We start from the raw sequence: 16653 nt of genomic DNA on the forward strand, positions 1-16653 counted from the left end.
CACACCCCTAGAGATGCACAGACCACAGATGAAAAACGTTTATCTTAAAAGGGCTTGCCAGCTTTGCTCCACACCCCACCCACAGGGCTGGGGGTACAGCCTATCATGAAAATTATTTTGCTGTTACAACTCCCGTAACAAGAAGAGGCATCCACAAGTGGATCTCTGGTGTAACAGGAGCCATTTTACAAGGCAACTTCTTTTTGGTTTGCTCCATTGGCCTTCCTTACCTTCCTGATCATGTCAAGAAAGCTCCTAAGCGTAAGCCGAGTCATCTTTAAGAATGGCTTTGCTATAGGTAGCAGCCAGGAGAGCTGATTTTCTCCAGATTTTTTTGGGTGGGGCTGCTCACCTGATTAGGGCCACACAAAATGGCCACCTGGCAGTTGCCTATTTGATGACAAGATCTGCCGTGACCTGTTCTTCAGTAGCTGGGTGGGGGCTGATGAGAGGAAAGCTACAGAAGAGTTCAACTGACCAGCATACAGTGATGTGAAACCTTCGAGAAAATGTGAGTATTTTTTAAAGTCTTACCTGTATGTGTAGGCATGCCACACAAGCAAGTTGGTATGGCTTTAGAAGTGCCTATGTCTTGCTTTGTATGCTTTGAGACAGACTCTTTAATATGCGAATTGTAGAGTTTAGTTAGGGCTGTTAGTTTCACAGCTGGGAGGGGAAAAAAAAAAGGAAGACCTTTTTCCTCTTCAGAGCTGAGATCTGTGACGCGACGCTGACGTGCGCTGCTGCTTTTCTGGCTTGGTAGGAGCCTGGTGGCAGCAGGGTGCTGCCTGCCTGCCTGCCAGGAGACAGCAGATGATGGAGGAGCGGGAGGTTATTTTATAGAGCTTTCTCTATTAAAAAAAAGCCACAAAGAAACATTATTAAGTTTTCTTCCAATCTGTCTTCCAATTTATTTAGATGTTGATAGCGTATGAAAGTTCAATGGTACTTACTTCCTTCACTGTAGCACAGCTCCTGCATTCTAGGTGTTAGAGCTGAGGGTTGTGTTTGAGACTTGTAAAGGTTTGTGTTACACGAGTTTTGGGCGAGCAGAGAGAAAGCTTGTCATGTGTTGTATTAAACCTACTGAAAATTTGACATCAAAACTGTTACAAAGAGAAAAGCACCTTCGGGATTCTCACACAGTGACGCTGGAGCTTCTGTTATAGTAGATGTCATATGTCAGGTGTTGTGTCATATATTAAGGTGGCAGAGGCTGGTATGGTATATATGGTGTGGTAGGTAAGGGGGCTGTGGGAGAGAAAGGGAATAGCCTTAAAGCAGTTGGTCAAGCAAAGAGATGGTGCTTTTGCGTGGAAAGCTGTGCAGCCGGGTCTGGTTCCTCAGCTGCGTACTCTCCAAGCTTCTGGATCCCTCCTGTCGCAGGGTCTTCATTACTAATCTTTAATCTTGCAGCAGCATTTTGAAACTGTGGTAACTGGGTCTCTCGACAGTAGGTGCGATACAGAAACCAACAAGAAACTGTTGGGAAGAGTTTGACTTCCATCAGGTTACTTAGAGCAACAAAAGGAAGCTGGTGCGTAAGCCCTGTAAGCCTGCAGCCTGCCTAAATGGAAGAGCAATAGGTCAGAGGAGGCACCTGTGGCTGTACCAGTGCGTTACAGGTAGGGAGCACAGCTTACCCAGTCTCCACCAATTTGGGTTGTACGCACGTTGATGAGTTCCAGTGCTGTTACTCTCCAAAATTCTGGCATCCCTTTGAGTTACTTAACCGTAATCTCTCGTCTGTTTCAGTTCTTGGTAATTCAGTAATAATGAGGTACGCCGTAGCTAGAAGATGCTTTTCTTCAGAAATTAAATATTAACTGTAAAAACCACTTGATGTGGTTGTATCCATTTTTGTAAGACAAATGGACCAGTCGGGCTTAGACTAAAACATCTGGAAAAAATGAGAAAATACTAAGGAATAGCGTACGGGTTGATAGGTTAGCTCAGCCTATGGCGGAGCGTGCCTTAGTATCCTGGCCTTTTGCTTAGCTAGAGCAGGAGGTTCCAGCGCCCAGGGCCTTGCTTCGGACTCTGGCATCAACACCTGATGCTGTGGGAGACGGCTGGTCCGTGCCTAGAGCTCACCAGTTCAGATACAGGCCGAGGGGTAACGTCATAGCAAGAATGAAAGTGAAGCAGTCGCGTCTGTTGCTGAGCCTTATCCCCTGGTTGGAAGAAAACATTCCTTTCATGCTATTTCTTTCCACTAGAAGATAGTCTGGAGTCAAATGTTACGTACTTCAAGCAGCAATGGTGACTTTTAATGCTCATTTAAAATGTTGATTTATTCAATAGTGAAAATATAAATTAGCCTGACAGCAAATAATTAGAACAAAACTGTGGCAGCGAAGATTACATTGGAATATGGCTAATAATAGAAATGTGTGATCCATGCTGGTATCAGCAGCGTCGTTGTGTAAGAGTGTTTCAGTGCTGGGAGTACAAGGGATGAAATACAGGAAGTTAGTCTTAACTGCAGCGCAAGATGCTCTCAAGAAGTGGTGGCAGATAACGTCTCAAAGCATGTCACACCAGAAGAGAATTTAACTCTGGTTCTTCTCTTTTCTGCGGTACTCAATATCTCCATTTAAATTTCCTGAATAGCTGCTTCCTCATCCCTTTTTCTAAAATAACTGGTATTTGCATAACTGACCAACTTGACATCTGGGGTTTGGAGGAGTGGGATGTTTCTGTAGTGCAGGGCCTGCTCTATGCTTCTGAAGTAATAAAATTGCTACAGGTGAGATCTTGTAGTTCTCGTGCAGTAGCACTTTGGTACATTAATGGAAGCGTTTGGTCTCCAAAATTCAGGAGTAGAAACAAAGGCTACCTGAGAAGTACCAATGGTGCTGAAAAAACGAGTAAATTATTTAACATCGCTTGTACGGAGATGAAGGCATGGTGGAAGATACAGAGGTAAAAATATTTTCTTGGGTAAAAAAAAAAAGAAGACGACATGAAAACAAACCAGGGTTTCTCTTTCTTTCTCCAGAAAAGTTCTCCAACTCTCCCTTTTGTTCCTGGAGTTTTGCTCTTCTGAACAAAAACGCTTGCACTTCGAGTTAACTCCAAGAGTTAACTTCCAGGTCCTTCAAACAAAATCCTTGTTGTGGTTTTTTGGGGTTTTGGTTGGCTTTGGCTTGTTTTGGGTTTTGTTGGTTTTTAAAGCTTAAAACAGAGCTGCTTTTAAAGTGAGGATTTCAAGAGCAACTGAAATAAAGCAGTAGTAAGTCTCTACCCCTTGCAGCAGAGTCTGGCAGCCTACCTGGGTAACACTCTCTTACATTCCATAATCAAAATTCTGGTCCATCGCTAAAGAGAGCAATGTAGTGCTCACTCAGCAAAACTACTCTCTGCCTCCTTCCAACCCAATATGCTTTTCGTGTATGCTATATAGCAGGGAAGCGAGGTCTGCTTTCTGTGGTATGGACTAAAAGCATTTGAGAAAAGGGATGCTGCCGCCTTTCAGGTCAGGTGTAGAACAAAGCGAGAGGATAGCTGGAGAAGCCGGTCAGCGAGCAAAGCGGGAAGCCTTTCCTCTCACCTCGCGCTAATGCCGTTGGTCTGCGCAATATGACCTTCGGTTAGGAGTAACAGGTTGACGAAGGTCGGGGCAGCGAGGGAGTGTTAAAGGCCGTAATACGCACAAATTCATAATGTCTGTCGAACTCGGACCTTCCCATTGCACGATTTCCTATTACAATAGATGTAAGATTTCAAGTGGACTTGCACGTAAGCATGTTTTTCTATGGTATCAGACTGATCTTGAGAGTTAAAAACAAACACTTTTTGCGTGGATCTCAGTCAGATTTAAATCGTATTCCTTTCTCCTGGTGTTTAAGGTACCTATCTTGGATGCTGATTTAAAAACTAGAGAACGTACGTGAGCCAGCTAGCGTTTGTTCCAGCTGCTGTTGTTTTTTCCAGTTCAGCTTCCACACACACAGATGTTCTGCTGCCTACCATTTCAACAGTTTGTGCCGCAGCGCTATTAGGAAAGGCACAAACGCAAGCCCGGTACAAGAACCACAGAGACCTCTAAACAAGTTCTCGGAGCTGAAGAAAAAAACAAAACAAATAAAAGAAGATAGGATAAAGCTTTCTCTCATATCACAGTGCAGGTGCATGAACTGAGAGCATGGCTAACTGGAAATGGTTACGTTTACTAGCAGGCCGTAACACACTGATGTTGACAATATTTTGGAATAACTCGTTCTTTATTTGCTACCACTGTAAACATCTCTTTCCATTACACAGACATCACAGTTTACATTATTGCTTTTATATTGCAGTAAACAGAAATTTCTATTAGTACGCAGCTATCTAAGCACAGTGTGACAAGAAGAAACTGCCCACAAGCTGTCTTGGGCTGGGTTTTTTTTCTTCTCTAGAGAAAGACTATGTATTGACTGGCACAAGAAACATCGGTCCAGAGATTGATCACCATTGTACTACAGCAACACAAAACAAGCATGACAGAAAGAAACAACACGTTACATCTTTACCACAAATTCACTAGCAGTATTTTCAAGAATACTGACTGCTGAACTCCCACCTAACTAAATACAAACTTTTTCATCACGATAATTCTTAAAACAAGGCTAACCAGTATTTTTTTGTAAAGCGTTTGCTATTTAAACTAGGATGGAAAATCTAGAAGATGAATGCTTGGGGCTTTCTGTGTGTGTGTGTGTTTAATTTTTTTGTTTGCATTTTTTCTTGTTTTGTTTTTGAAAGAGTGAAAATCCAAAACTATTTATCTGAGGTGCTTAAATTGGCCCCTTTTCCTATTGTCCTTTAGGACAAAATGCCCTATTCTTTACACTGCTGTATCAGATGACAGAAGCACAACCAGTTTAAAAACATTCTCAGTTTCTTTCTTCCTAAGTAGCGCTGTCTTCAAATCCCTTTCCAATCAAGTTGGTTACGTACGAAGCAATGTGTTTACCTATTGAAAGACTAGGTTTTACTTTTGCTTGAGATGAATTTCTACTTATCTTCAGATTAATTTGTTCATGGAGTGGCACCATGTTTCAAGCATACACTAAACAACAAAAGTGGAGGTAGTTTGTTAAACAGTTGCTACAGGAACAACAACAACAAATTTAGAGAACCACCTTGTTGTCTTCAGTTTTAATTTTTTTCTAAAATTACTATTGCATATAAGCTTTCACATAGTGAATGCTTTAAAGAGGCAGCAAGTTAGGAAACTAACAGTACTTGCAAATTCTAATAAGATAATACATTAAAACATGACAGTTAATAAATAACAAGAGAATTTACCAAGGTTTTAAGACTCTTCGAATAAACCATGAGCAATAACTGACGTTAAACAAATTGATTGTATCAACTTGCAGAAAGGTGGCCTACCTCCATTTTGAATCTTCTGTAACCTTAGGATTGTCGCCCTACAACAGTTAGTATGAAATACCACCGACTAGTAAAACATTGTTCTTCCCTTCCCTAAACACAATTTTACCTTTTTCCATATATTTTCTAGCTACCACCATAATACAATTAGCCTACCACTGGTGCAAAACAGGGACACCCAGTACTAGCCTACATACAGGGAGTGACCCCTAGACAGAAGGACTTGGCTACTTGATCGTACAAAACTACATGCAAATTCCAACCGTTTACTGGGGAGGTGTACTGGAGCCTAACATAAACATTCACCTTAATTACTACATGCAAACTAATGCATTCCCATGTATCTCACTCATCTGATGATGGTTGGGGTTTACTTTTTTTCCTTTTACGCTGCCACAGTTTACTCCCAGCTCACACTTTGATTTAAAAAAAGAAACAGCTAATGAAGATGCATCTCCCACCGGGCTCAATCTACATTCTACACTAAAGTGTCTTAGGTGTTGTGATAGGAAATCTGAAACTTGATGCTCAAGGCTGGAAAGAGCAGGGTGTAGATTATTTTTGCAACTGTTGCCAAAAAAAAAAAAAAAAAGCTGCAGACTAGCACAGGGGAGCGTTTTAGAGAGATGGCTCAAGCAGTTTTGTTACTTGCTAGCAAGCAGTGGATGAAAATAAAGAATGGGATCTCCTTTCCCACTGCTGCTAAACATATTGGGGTCACTTCTGAAATTCAAAAAGTCAGTCTCACGTTGCTTGCAAAGGAGATCTACAAGCAATAGCAAAAATTATTACTGAAGGTAGACAAACATGACAGAAGCTGGGGCTAGAGAGTAACAGACAACTAACCTCTCAGCCACTGGGAAAGAGTCTGCTTTACACTTCCTTCCTCAGATTTTAGGAATGTCCCGTATCTACAAGGCTCAGAGACACAGAGCTCCACCGCAGGACCTGAATCCCAGAACACTCTCCACAGGACCTCAGCTTTTTTCAGTGGTGAGAATTACAGGACCCAAGTACCTGGGAGTAGCAAAAGAACTAGGCTTCCTGTGGTCAGCTTCGTATCTAATCTAGTCAGTTCAGCTGTTCAGTTTACAAGCCATGGCATAACCGTAACTACTCTCCCTACAAGCATCTTCACGTTACCTTTTCTTTTTTTAGTAGAATAGCACCAACCCAACACAGATGAGATGAACCCTTCTCCACCTTGCACATGTTAAACTTAAGAATTGTTTAACTCTCGTCTATACCTAAGGTATCACAAAAAGAAAACAGAGCTGCGTTACCTCCTACATATATACTGCCTACCCTGATCAGGAGCTTTCCCACAAATAAGAGATCACCAACATTTCAGGGATCAAGAGCAATTGGGTGGATGCAGTGCAAGAAGTCACTAGTTACACGATACGGACTCACAGAATTACTGAGGTGGGAAGGCACCTCTGGAGATCACCTAGTCCAACCCCCTGCCCAAAGCAGGGTGACCTAAAGCAGGCTGCTTAGGACCACATCCAGTTGGGTTTTGATTATCTCCAAGGAGATGTAGCACTACATATTATAATAATACATTTAATACTTATGTAGCGTAACATCACTCATTACAAAAAGGGGTTTGTCTTTTTTTTCTTCTCGTGTTCAATATTTGTATTCTTCAGGAATCTCTTCATGATTAGTCACTGACTAGGAGTTAACCAATTTACCTGAGATGATTTTAAAAAAGAAAAAAAAAAAGCATGAAAGCTTCTATTAGCATACAAATTTTGTGCCACTGTGTGCTATTTAGGTATATACTGAAAGAGTCTTTCCCAAATAACTCGAGCTTCTAAGGCTATGATCTGGTTACAGAATCAAAATAAAACACTGATTGAGTAAAGCAGAAGGCACTTATTTAATAGCAGATTTTAGAAAACGAAGTGATGGTCATACCAAATCTGTTTAAAGTTGCTTTAAGCAGTAATTAGTCACAATATAGATATAAAGTCCTATTGACTAGATTGTCTGAAGATGCCAAGGTTAAGGAACATATCGCAGTTGCATCCCTTCCATGGAAAATACATCTTTGTTAGAGACTTGTACTCGGGTGTGAATCTATTTTCACAAAATAGGGACTGCAGCTGCAATAAAGGTTTTTAATGAGTGAACTTTATAAAAGGGCTAAACTAACTCTCTTGTACTTCCCGCTGAGCATACCCCATTAGCTGCTAAAAGAAAGGGCTGACAACAGATACAAAGTTGAGCACCCTGAGCAGCTGAAGTCAAATTAGAAAGAATTGAAAATTTTTACAGTAGGAGTATTTTTTAGAAGGAGTAACTTTAGTCTGAGGATCTGATCCTCACACTGATGATTTGTGGTTCTTTTTGTTCGTTTGCAAACTAAGCTTTTTCCAAGCACAGGAATTTGCTGGTACAAATCCATAGATAAAAAAAACTTCCTCAGCCAGAAGCAGTTTCTAGTAAGTTCGTCAGTATATTGATGGATTAAGCCTCCTCTCCAAAATCATAAGCGACTAATACATCCCCTTCGTGGACCTCTTCACTACAGAGAAATTTAACATTGATGAGTGAACAATCGACTACATGTATAGAACAAGAACATAAAAAGTCTAAAACCAGAGTAATTTCAACTAAAAGAAGTTTTTAAAAGACAATTAACAGTCAAACCTATTCACAGAAAACATGATGCGGCATAAATACCTGCTTCATGTTCCTGCACCAAGGAGTATAAAAGAAATTGTGAAAGCAAGTGGTCCAGAGGCTCTTGAGATTTGTGGGTTGGTTTTTGTGTTGGTTTGTTGGTTGTTTTTTGTTTTGTTTTTTTTTTTAAAAAGCTGTCCTTTGGAGAATAGCATATAAAGACCTGTAAACAGAGGTTGATTGTCCAAGCTTTCTTAACTGAATTTTGATTTTTTTTTTTAAATGTAAAAAAAAATAGTTCTATTGTTAAACAGTTTTTGCTGAAACATGCAAAATTTCCATCCAAATGCATAATTCCATTTTTGATGCAGAACCTCATAGACTGCAGAGGAGTTAAGGTTTCTTTGTATTTTGTAAGGTTAGTATCACATCACAATCCATTAGAAGTCCCTTAATTTTTTCATGGAATTTCTCTCTGTACTGGTTGAAGTGCATAATGCTTTCTGGTTCTTCTTCAAACCAGAACTTGTCAAACTCATAAACCAGATAACCTGTGAAGAAAATAAAATACAGATCTGCAAAAATGACCTCCACAATTTTCTGCCTTGATCTAGCTAAACCTAGAACAATCCTTTAGACTCTATTCAATCCCTTAAAATAGGGAGTGTCCCATCCTGGTCAACAGCAAGCTTTCGGACACTGTAATAATGAATAAAAAAATAAATCTGCAGATACTGAGTTTTCAGACTGCAGTCTCTAATATATAGAGAGCCACCCAAATTTATCCCTTGAATGTACATTTCTGTATCACAATGTTTAAGCATCAGGTGCATTTCCAATACCCGATCCAGAAGATAAACAGCTTGCTCTGGCTCATGAGAAAAGAGTGGAAACGCACTCCAAAAAACCTAAACTCTACATTGTAGGCCTCCCCCCGGTAGCCTGTGCTAAAGAAGCTACAGATACTTACAGTAAAACTGATGGAAGTGCTCCATCTGTGGCAATCCAGAGACTACGTTGTACAGATGAGACTTTAAAGCACCGTTCTTAAGTAAGCTGTATGCCATTTCTGTCAGATTGATTCCAACTATTGCATAAGAATATCTGCAACACCAATCACAGGTCATGTTTCGCCTTACGGATTGAAGGGCTTAAAAGCTTCCCTGAAACAGTCTGCATTAGGATAACTGTAAGAGTCAATTTTTCCTATGATACTTGCTGACAAGCTGACTCCGGCCTATAGACGGCTCCTTCCATTCCCTGGTGCATCCAACCATGTAAGTTATTTAAAAAAGCTAGTTTCCTGTACAGTAGTATGGCAAATGCCTCCATTACGCAATAACGAGATGGTAAGGCTAATCAACACTGACCTCAATTTGCTCATTTGAAATCATTAGATCTGCTAGAATATTAAAAATCGGATATCAAAAACATTGTTACAGTATAAATGGAATGGCCATCTCAACCTGTTCTTCAAGATGAAAAAAATCTGTTTTTCTGTTGCACGGTATAGAAAGCACCACAATAGAAATTCTTAAAGGACTGTTAAAACAAGTGTTTATGGGGGAAGGGAAAAAAAAAAAGATTAATTTGTGTCAATGATATGGGTATTTAATTGATCTAAATGTCTCGGATACCCTATTCACGACCTAGTTGCACAAGGTAATATCATTTACAATCGAAGTTGTGAAAGCCTCCCATTCTTGGGAGGTGACTGAGTTAACCGGGGACTAGATGGATCAGATGATATACACAGGTTTACCAGCTTTCCTCTGTATCTGACTGATTTTAGAGCGTATTTCCCTGTAAAATGAGCTAAATGTTTTAACATGCAAAGTTTTCAAAAATGAAGTTGAACAGCAACAAAACATTTATTTTTATATACTTATCACAGAACAGAAACCAAGCAAAAAAAGGGCCCTTAAGAGATAACCTATACCCTCCCAACACAGGACCAGTAAGAAGGCAAGAAATAAGTATTCATTTCTAAGTCTAATCTAAGCCTATTACAAGTAAAGCTAACCATGATGTTAAAGGTGTTCACTGTGTTAACCAAAGCCAGTATTTTGCAACGTTTTTGTCCCAACAAGTCTATTCTGGAAAAAAAAAAAAAAAGAAGCTGCACATAGTTCCCAGCCTGAAATTGATTTCTTTCTGTGTTCGGTTTCTCACGCCTTTCTACTTTGGCCCTTTTTTCATCCTTTAACGGAAAAAACCACAAATATTTTCCTCTTTATTTTCAGGACACATACTTGGTAGTCTTCACATGAGCTCTTATACAGAACAAGCCAGAAAAAGTCATATAGTGACTTACCCCAGCTTTGGGTGATTAGAATGAGAAAGGATCTGACGAGCTTCGTCGGTGTAATGCTTACTAAAATACCTGTCAGTGTGAAATAGGATCTTCCATTATTTTAAAGTTCATATAAAAAAAAAATTAATGTGTTCAACATCAAAATGTGTAGCTTTAAACTAAAGCTGAGTACTACTCTGTACTGAAAAATGGCACACATGAAAACCAAGGAAATGTAGCAAATTAAATTAGATTCAGCATGAACTAATACAGTAAAAAAAAAAAAAAAAAATCATTGTGATCTGAACATCAAATATGAAGTTCACCCAAGTCCACAAATTAGGTTAGCAAAGTTATGCAAACCTGTTTATTTTTCATTACAGTAATTAATTCAGGAATTTTAAAAGCTTTTGACAAGTTATAACTTTCTAAGTTATAACCTATCAAATCTATCATATGACAACAAAAAAATAAGGTGTCTTGGGCAACTTTCTGTTCCTCCCCTCGCTTGTTGGCCTCCACCCAACCACACGTTTACAGATGTGCAGCCACTAGAAATGTTGACTTATTTAGATAATACTGTTTTTCACTGTACAGAAGCCACTATTTCTATTCACTTCTATTCAGCCTTTATCAGAAATAGCACTAACTAGAGAAAATACATAGGTATTGAAAATGAGTTACAACAGAAATTAAATACTTCTTTTCACTTACACCAGATTCACTAACCCCAGCAGGCCCATTCCTCTGAAGTCTGTTTTGGGATCATCACCTTGGAAGCCAATGTCACACCACTGCTTGGTGATTCTGGCCTTCAGATTCTCATGAGGCATCAGCAAATTCCAAAGCTGCACAAATATGCTTCCATGTTATGCACAGCTGCTAAAGTATTCCAGGTCACATAATTCAGAACACTTGCGGCTGGACATTAGAAACCATTCACCAAGGAACAGGATACAATCTGCATGCTGTTCTTTTCTGTTAGTGGCAATCTGGAGTCATACTACAATGGCTTATTTCAGCAATTATGAAACGATTCCATTTAACATTAAATGCAATAACTTCCCTTCACGGACAAAGCTACTGTATCAATACTAAAGAAACAAAGACTTGTTTCACTTCAGAAATTAATTTATGCATCATTTTCCGACAGGACAGCTATAAACTGAAATACAAATTCTCAATGAATGCTTATTTAACACGTCAATGTTGGGACTTGCACAGCAAGTTGAGATAATTATGAAATGCCAAGAAAATGACATGCTAATATATTTGCACAGTAGAAGCTATTTAAAAAAGCCTCAAGCAGTATTATATTATTTGCTTGCTATTATTTATTGTTACCTAAAATACATTACTGATAGGTTTTATCTTCCAGCATTAAACTATCCTCTTTGACACTGACTGGGATGCAGTAATAAGAAAACACTAGTGTCTTTTTTATTTAGTAATTATCGGTTTACAAAGTTAGACATGTGCATAAGGTTAAATATCTCTTTAGTTATGATCCTTCAGTCACCCCTTACAAAATTACTTTGCTACTTATGTGTTGTTGCTATGTCTGATTTCACACAAAATAATCCCAGTGCAAGTAACTCTAGTTTACTAATTTGTTTTGCTTTGATTTTGTATTTTAATGAGTCACTTCTATAATGGCTTAGCAGTTCACAAGTAGAAAAGAACTTTAAATAGGCTAGCTGGTAAGAATACTACCAATAAATTAAGTTCACTCAAGCTGTTGTACTTGGAAGGAAAAAACAAACAAACAGCTCTTGTATTTAAAAGATTATTTTCACCTCAATTAACTGTTCCTCGTGTTCTTCGTTATCCGAATCATACGGGACCTTCCTCAGATTTTCCACATTCAGATAAAGTTTTTTATAACCTGATATCTGCAGTAAGGATATATGCAGATTTGTCTTAAACCTGAAATAATAACAAAACACCACACAGAAGCTATTAAAGAAGCGTAGTTAGCCATAAATTCTTGCTTCAACTACCAGATAAGACCTTTCTTATGTTAATGCAATGTAAACACTAGAATTAGGAAGTGCTTTATGTTTATCTTTCAAACTACAGCATATTGGTTAAGTATACTGCTATATGGATCTTATTTCTACTTAAAAAAACCTCTAGCCGATTCCAGTGCTGCACAGTCAGGCCCTATTCACTTAAATTATGGAAGAAAAAAATAACTTAGCTGAAATCTGTGATGACACAAGAAAACTCCATATATTGTCCTGACCCCTGTACCTTCACCTACCCCCAAACTTTTTGTAAGTCTTAAAGTGAAACTTTGCCAGAAATGCTTATAGCTTCAAAGAAGCATTTCATTAAACCTTAAAATTTTGATTATTCACATTTTTCCCTCTCAATCGCTCATAATTACTTATGCAGACGAATGCAAACGTTAATCAGGCATCACTATACTCTCTCAAATACATCTAAGCAATTACATAGTTCATGTAATCAACCTATGCTATAATCATATTACTTAGAAATAAGGAGTAACAGAAGGGACTTGCAAGATAGAGATGCAGTTATCCCAAATCCATGTCAATTAAAACTTTGCAATTTATTTTCTAGAACTGAAGAAGACGTAACCATTACCTTATTTTCTAATTTCATTCTAAAGATTTGTGCTGAATGGCCTAAATATTCTATCAGATTAAGCAACTGCAAGAACGCGCCAAGAAGACAGAATTATCTGCCACTGAAGAACTTATGTTCGGGTTCCAAACGTACCCTGTATCCTTCTGCTCAATTTTCTTTTCTTTCATTACATCTCTGACACACTTCTCCATTTCAGCTTCCTCAACGTGTACAGCATTTCTTAAAACCTAGGAAGTTAACACGGTAAAAGACTTCATGAGGAATGCAGAAATCGATCATCTACTTTATTCTTATTTCTCAGCTTCTGTATACCTGCCATGTACGTATTCTTTACTATAAAAGGACAACAGTCAATTTATTGCAAATGTTTACAGTAAGTGGGCTCAAATCGCACATAAAAGATCTGCAATAATTACATAAAAGCATAATCTGTAACTTTGTCAGACTGTAAACAATGTTTACACAGGAGTCCCATAAAGAATAAATAAAAAGCTTGAGAGTTGCTTAGTCTAGGTTCTCGTTTGCCTTCAAATGTCAAACTTTTCGAATTTCAAATTTTTCAAATGCTTTTCAATTGAAACAAACGCAGCTATCGAGGAGCAAAAGTGGTAAAACTTCAGTAAGGAAATAATGCTTCAGAATTAGAAGACAGTGAACTAATGAAGTTGAGGTTTCAATGCTGGGGTGAAACAAAAGAACTTGATGTAAGATACTGCTATTCTGCAGTCTTCTAGAGTAAAGGGCAAATACTAGTAATGATAATTATACACCGCCCACCTAAAATCACTTCACAACAGTTTAACTTTGTCTTCTAAACTTTTTACGGTCACAATGCATTCTTTAATACAATCCATGCTAACACCAAAGCAGCTTCATTTCAGTAAAGTAAAAAGTTAACTCTTTTAAAACTGAACATTAATACATTTGATATAATCATTTAATTGAGAGATGCTAAAAGACCCACCCATACTGTGCTCTACTGCAACAAAGATGCTTGTGGCAGTTACTAATTCTCTCTCAACATCACATTGCAGCGATCAGCTAGAAAAAGGGAGAATGCAGTCACCTCACTGTCTAAAGCGGAAAAGTTTTGTTCAAGGTGTACAAATCTGAGGGTTTAAAGTGTTAGCTTACGTCTAACTGCTACAGAACAATTGGAACGAGCTTGTCGGTTAAACGTCTACCTGCAAACTTGCATTGTGGGGGTTTTTTTCAACAATTCAAGACGCTATTGTATACACTGCATTGAAGTGCTTTATCCATATCATTCATCTATATCACACTTCTGGTTTCCACAAAAGCAGCAAAAGAGATTGTTGGAGAGGGTCAGTTCTCCCTGTCACAAGAACAGCAGCTCTGTATAACGACTTGTCTGACCTGCTGCTAAAGAGCAGGTTATCTTTCAGAGATGGAAACACACAGTTCTTTTTGAGAAAGCTCGACTAACCCTAGCATACAGAACCCAAAATGCTGTTCTCTCCTCTCTGCCCTTTATTCCTGTACGTTCCTCCACCCTCAAAAAGTAAATGCACGTGTTCTTTTCTGGGATCTGTCTCTGAGAGAAGGTTTTAATGCAGTATAATCTCCAGTATCTTTTACCTTATTCTTTGATGATTCCAGTGAATGTTCTGCAATACAAAAAAACTAAATGTCAGTTAAATTGAACTGAATTGTTTTAAATAATTGACAATAGGTGTTCTGTGGCATGTAAGTATTATAAAATTTTGCATCCCTTTTACACATGTAATTAACAAAAAATCACTCAATCTTAAAATCAACAGGTATCAGGTAACTGAGTCTTAATTTACATAGATTTTTTTATAATCCCCGAGTACAATGCTGAAAGTAGACTCGGATTTTTTAAAACATCAATCAACTGCACACACAAAAACAAAGACAAATTTGAAAAGGTGTCAAGACAAAAATACGTCTCTTGATATTTTTCCATTCTTAGAAATGTTTTTGTGTTTATTACTGAAGAATAAAGAAGTCACTTCCTCAAGCTATTGTTAAAATGGCAAAAACTGTAAGTAGTTTCTTAAGTTACTATTTTAGATCAAAATTCTGCATCAAGCAGAATTGTGCATGTAACCACTCTCCCTCCCTCCCCCCCCCCCCCCCCCAAAATGCATTCATGTCTGTTCTGTGGGGTTTTTTTAATAACGGGAAGGTAAAAGCATACACAAAGCGACGGGAAGACTCTGGGTAAAAATGTAAGATTTCTGATCCGCTTTTTGAAGCTCACTGGAATTACCTGAGCAGGCAGGCAAGGAAACCAGACCTGGCATTCTGATTTAACGTTCTCACAGAACAGCCAGGAAGAAGGGAGCAGTGAAAACACGATCCAGGGGACGCACACTGCACTCGGGACAGGAACCGGTTTCCAGCGATTGCTTGTCCCGACGTTTCTCAAGACCTGAACCAGTCCCCTGGTTCAGCGTCCTTCATTACCTATGCTCAGCGTCCGCTGCGCGCCTGCCTTCGAGCCATCGAAGACACGCTGTAACTCGCACTTCCGAGTCAGCAGCCTCAAGATCCACTTCAGCCAAAACCGAAAGTAGTTGCTGTACAGGAACCCCCAGAAGTACACCAGCATCTTCTGCGTGAAGAAAGCCCCGCGTTAGCAGGAGGGTCGCGGCGGCGGCAGCCCCCTGCGTGACTAGCCTCCCCGCCCCGATACCGCCGGCCGCCATCGCTGTCCGAAAACACCCTCCTCCGGGGGGGAGGCTCCCCCCCCCGCCCCGCCCCGGCACCGCCCACCCCAGGCCGGCTGCCCCTCAGCCCCGCGCCGCCCTCACGAGCCGTTAACGGTCAGCGCCCCCCGCGAGGCCGCGCTGCCGCCGGTACGCCCCTCCCGCCCCGCCGCCGCGAGGGGAACGGGCACCTGCCCTGGCAGCGCCGAGCGCGGCCGCCCCGTGCCCACCGTGGCGGCGACCTAGAGGCGCCCGACCGCCCCCCGCATCCTCCCGCCGGAAGCCGCCTCCCGCCTTCCCCGACCTGGAAGTGATCGCGGGGTGGCGGGCCGGGGGGGGACGGCACGGAAGTGCCGGTTGGGAGGGGCCTTCCCCGTCCCGTTGGCCGTTACCGGCCGTACCGCGCGCTCCTCGGAGGGCCGTAACGGCACGGGGCGCTGCGGGGCGCCGGACGCCCGCCTCCGCTCCCTCGCCCTGCCGCCCCGCCGCCTGCCGCCCCGCCTTGGCGGCCGAGGCTCCGGCCCCGCCGGCGCAGCCCGCTGCCGCCGCTCCGGGGCGGAGGAGCACTCCCCCTCCCGAGGCCGTTACGGCGCGGCTGCCCGCCCCGGCGGGAGGCGGAGGGAGCCGGGTGCAGGGCAGCCGCTGGCGGGTGTCGCTGCCTTCCCTCTGCGAGCACGTTTCCCTTCCAGGCACGCTTGGCTCCGGGCAAAGGGCGATCGGAGAGCAGGCCGCCAAGCGCTGCCTTGGGCTGGCTTGCGCCATGTGCGAGCGGGCGGCCTAGCTTGGGTAGAGCCGCCTGCTGCCCCAAGAACCCAGAGGCTTTGGCTGCTAGAGCGGTGTCAGAGGCGCAGGCTGCGGTGACAGGCCTGCCTCCCTAGGCAGTGGCGCAGAGGCCCTCGCCCGACACCTTAGTCCACCAGTGATGCCCTGCGCAGGCCTGCCAGCCGGGACACACCAGTCTCGCCTCAGGGCTGACCCCAGCGCTAGCTGGGGAATTGGCACAGGCAGCCCAGCTTGTACCTGGGCCAAAAATAGGTGTACTGT

The 16653-nt window shown here is 41.3% G+C and overlaps 1 protein-coding gene across 5 annotated transcripts; it reads right to left on the minus strand.

Annotated features, from left to right (window-relative positions):
- Positions 1 to 4207: 4207 nt before the first annotated feature.
- ELMOD2 (ELMO domain containing 2) lies at positions 4208 to 15930 on the minus strand. Of its 5 annotated transcripts, none has more exons than XM_076337172.1 (9): positions 15914 to 15930; positions 15368 to 15515; positions 14516 to 14544; positions 13049 to 13143; positions 12100 to 12229; positions 11018 to 11151; positions 10325 to 10393; positions 8981 to 9114; positions 4208 to 8561 (listed from the first exon to the last, which is right to left on the minus strand). In XM_076337172.1, exons 2-9 carry the CDS (start codon positions 15510 to 15512, stop codon positions 8404 to 8406), a joined length of 894 nt encoding a protein of 297 aa, XP_076193287.1. In that variant the 5' UTR covers positions 15513 to 15515; positions 15914 to 15930; the 3' UTR covers positions 4208 to 8403. The 5 variants fall into 5 exon arrangements, with proteins under 5 accessions (XP_076193287.1, XP_076193284.1, XP_076193286.1 ...); XM_076337169.1 differs by lacking the exon at positions 15914 to 15930 and adding an exon at positions 15840 to 15888; XM_076337171.1 differs by lacking the exon at positions 15914 to 15930 and adding an exon at positions 15852 to 15874.
- Between the last annotated feature and the right edge of the window lie 723 nt (positions 15931 to 16653).

Source organism: Aptenodytes patagonicus, chromosome 4 (genome assembly GCF_965638725.1).
Source record: "Aptenodytes patagonicus chromosome 4, bAptPat1.pri.cur, whole genome shotgun sequence".
Lineage (NCBI taxonomy): Eukaryota > Metazoa > Chordata > Aves > Sphenisciformes > Spheniscidae > Aptenodytes > Aptenodytes patagonicus.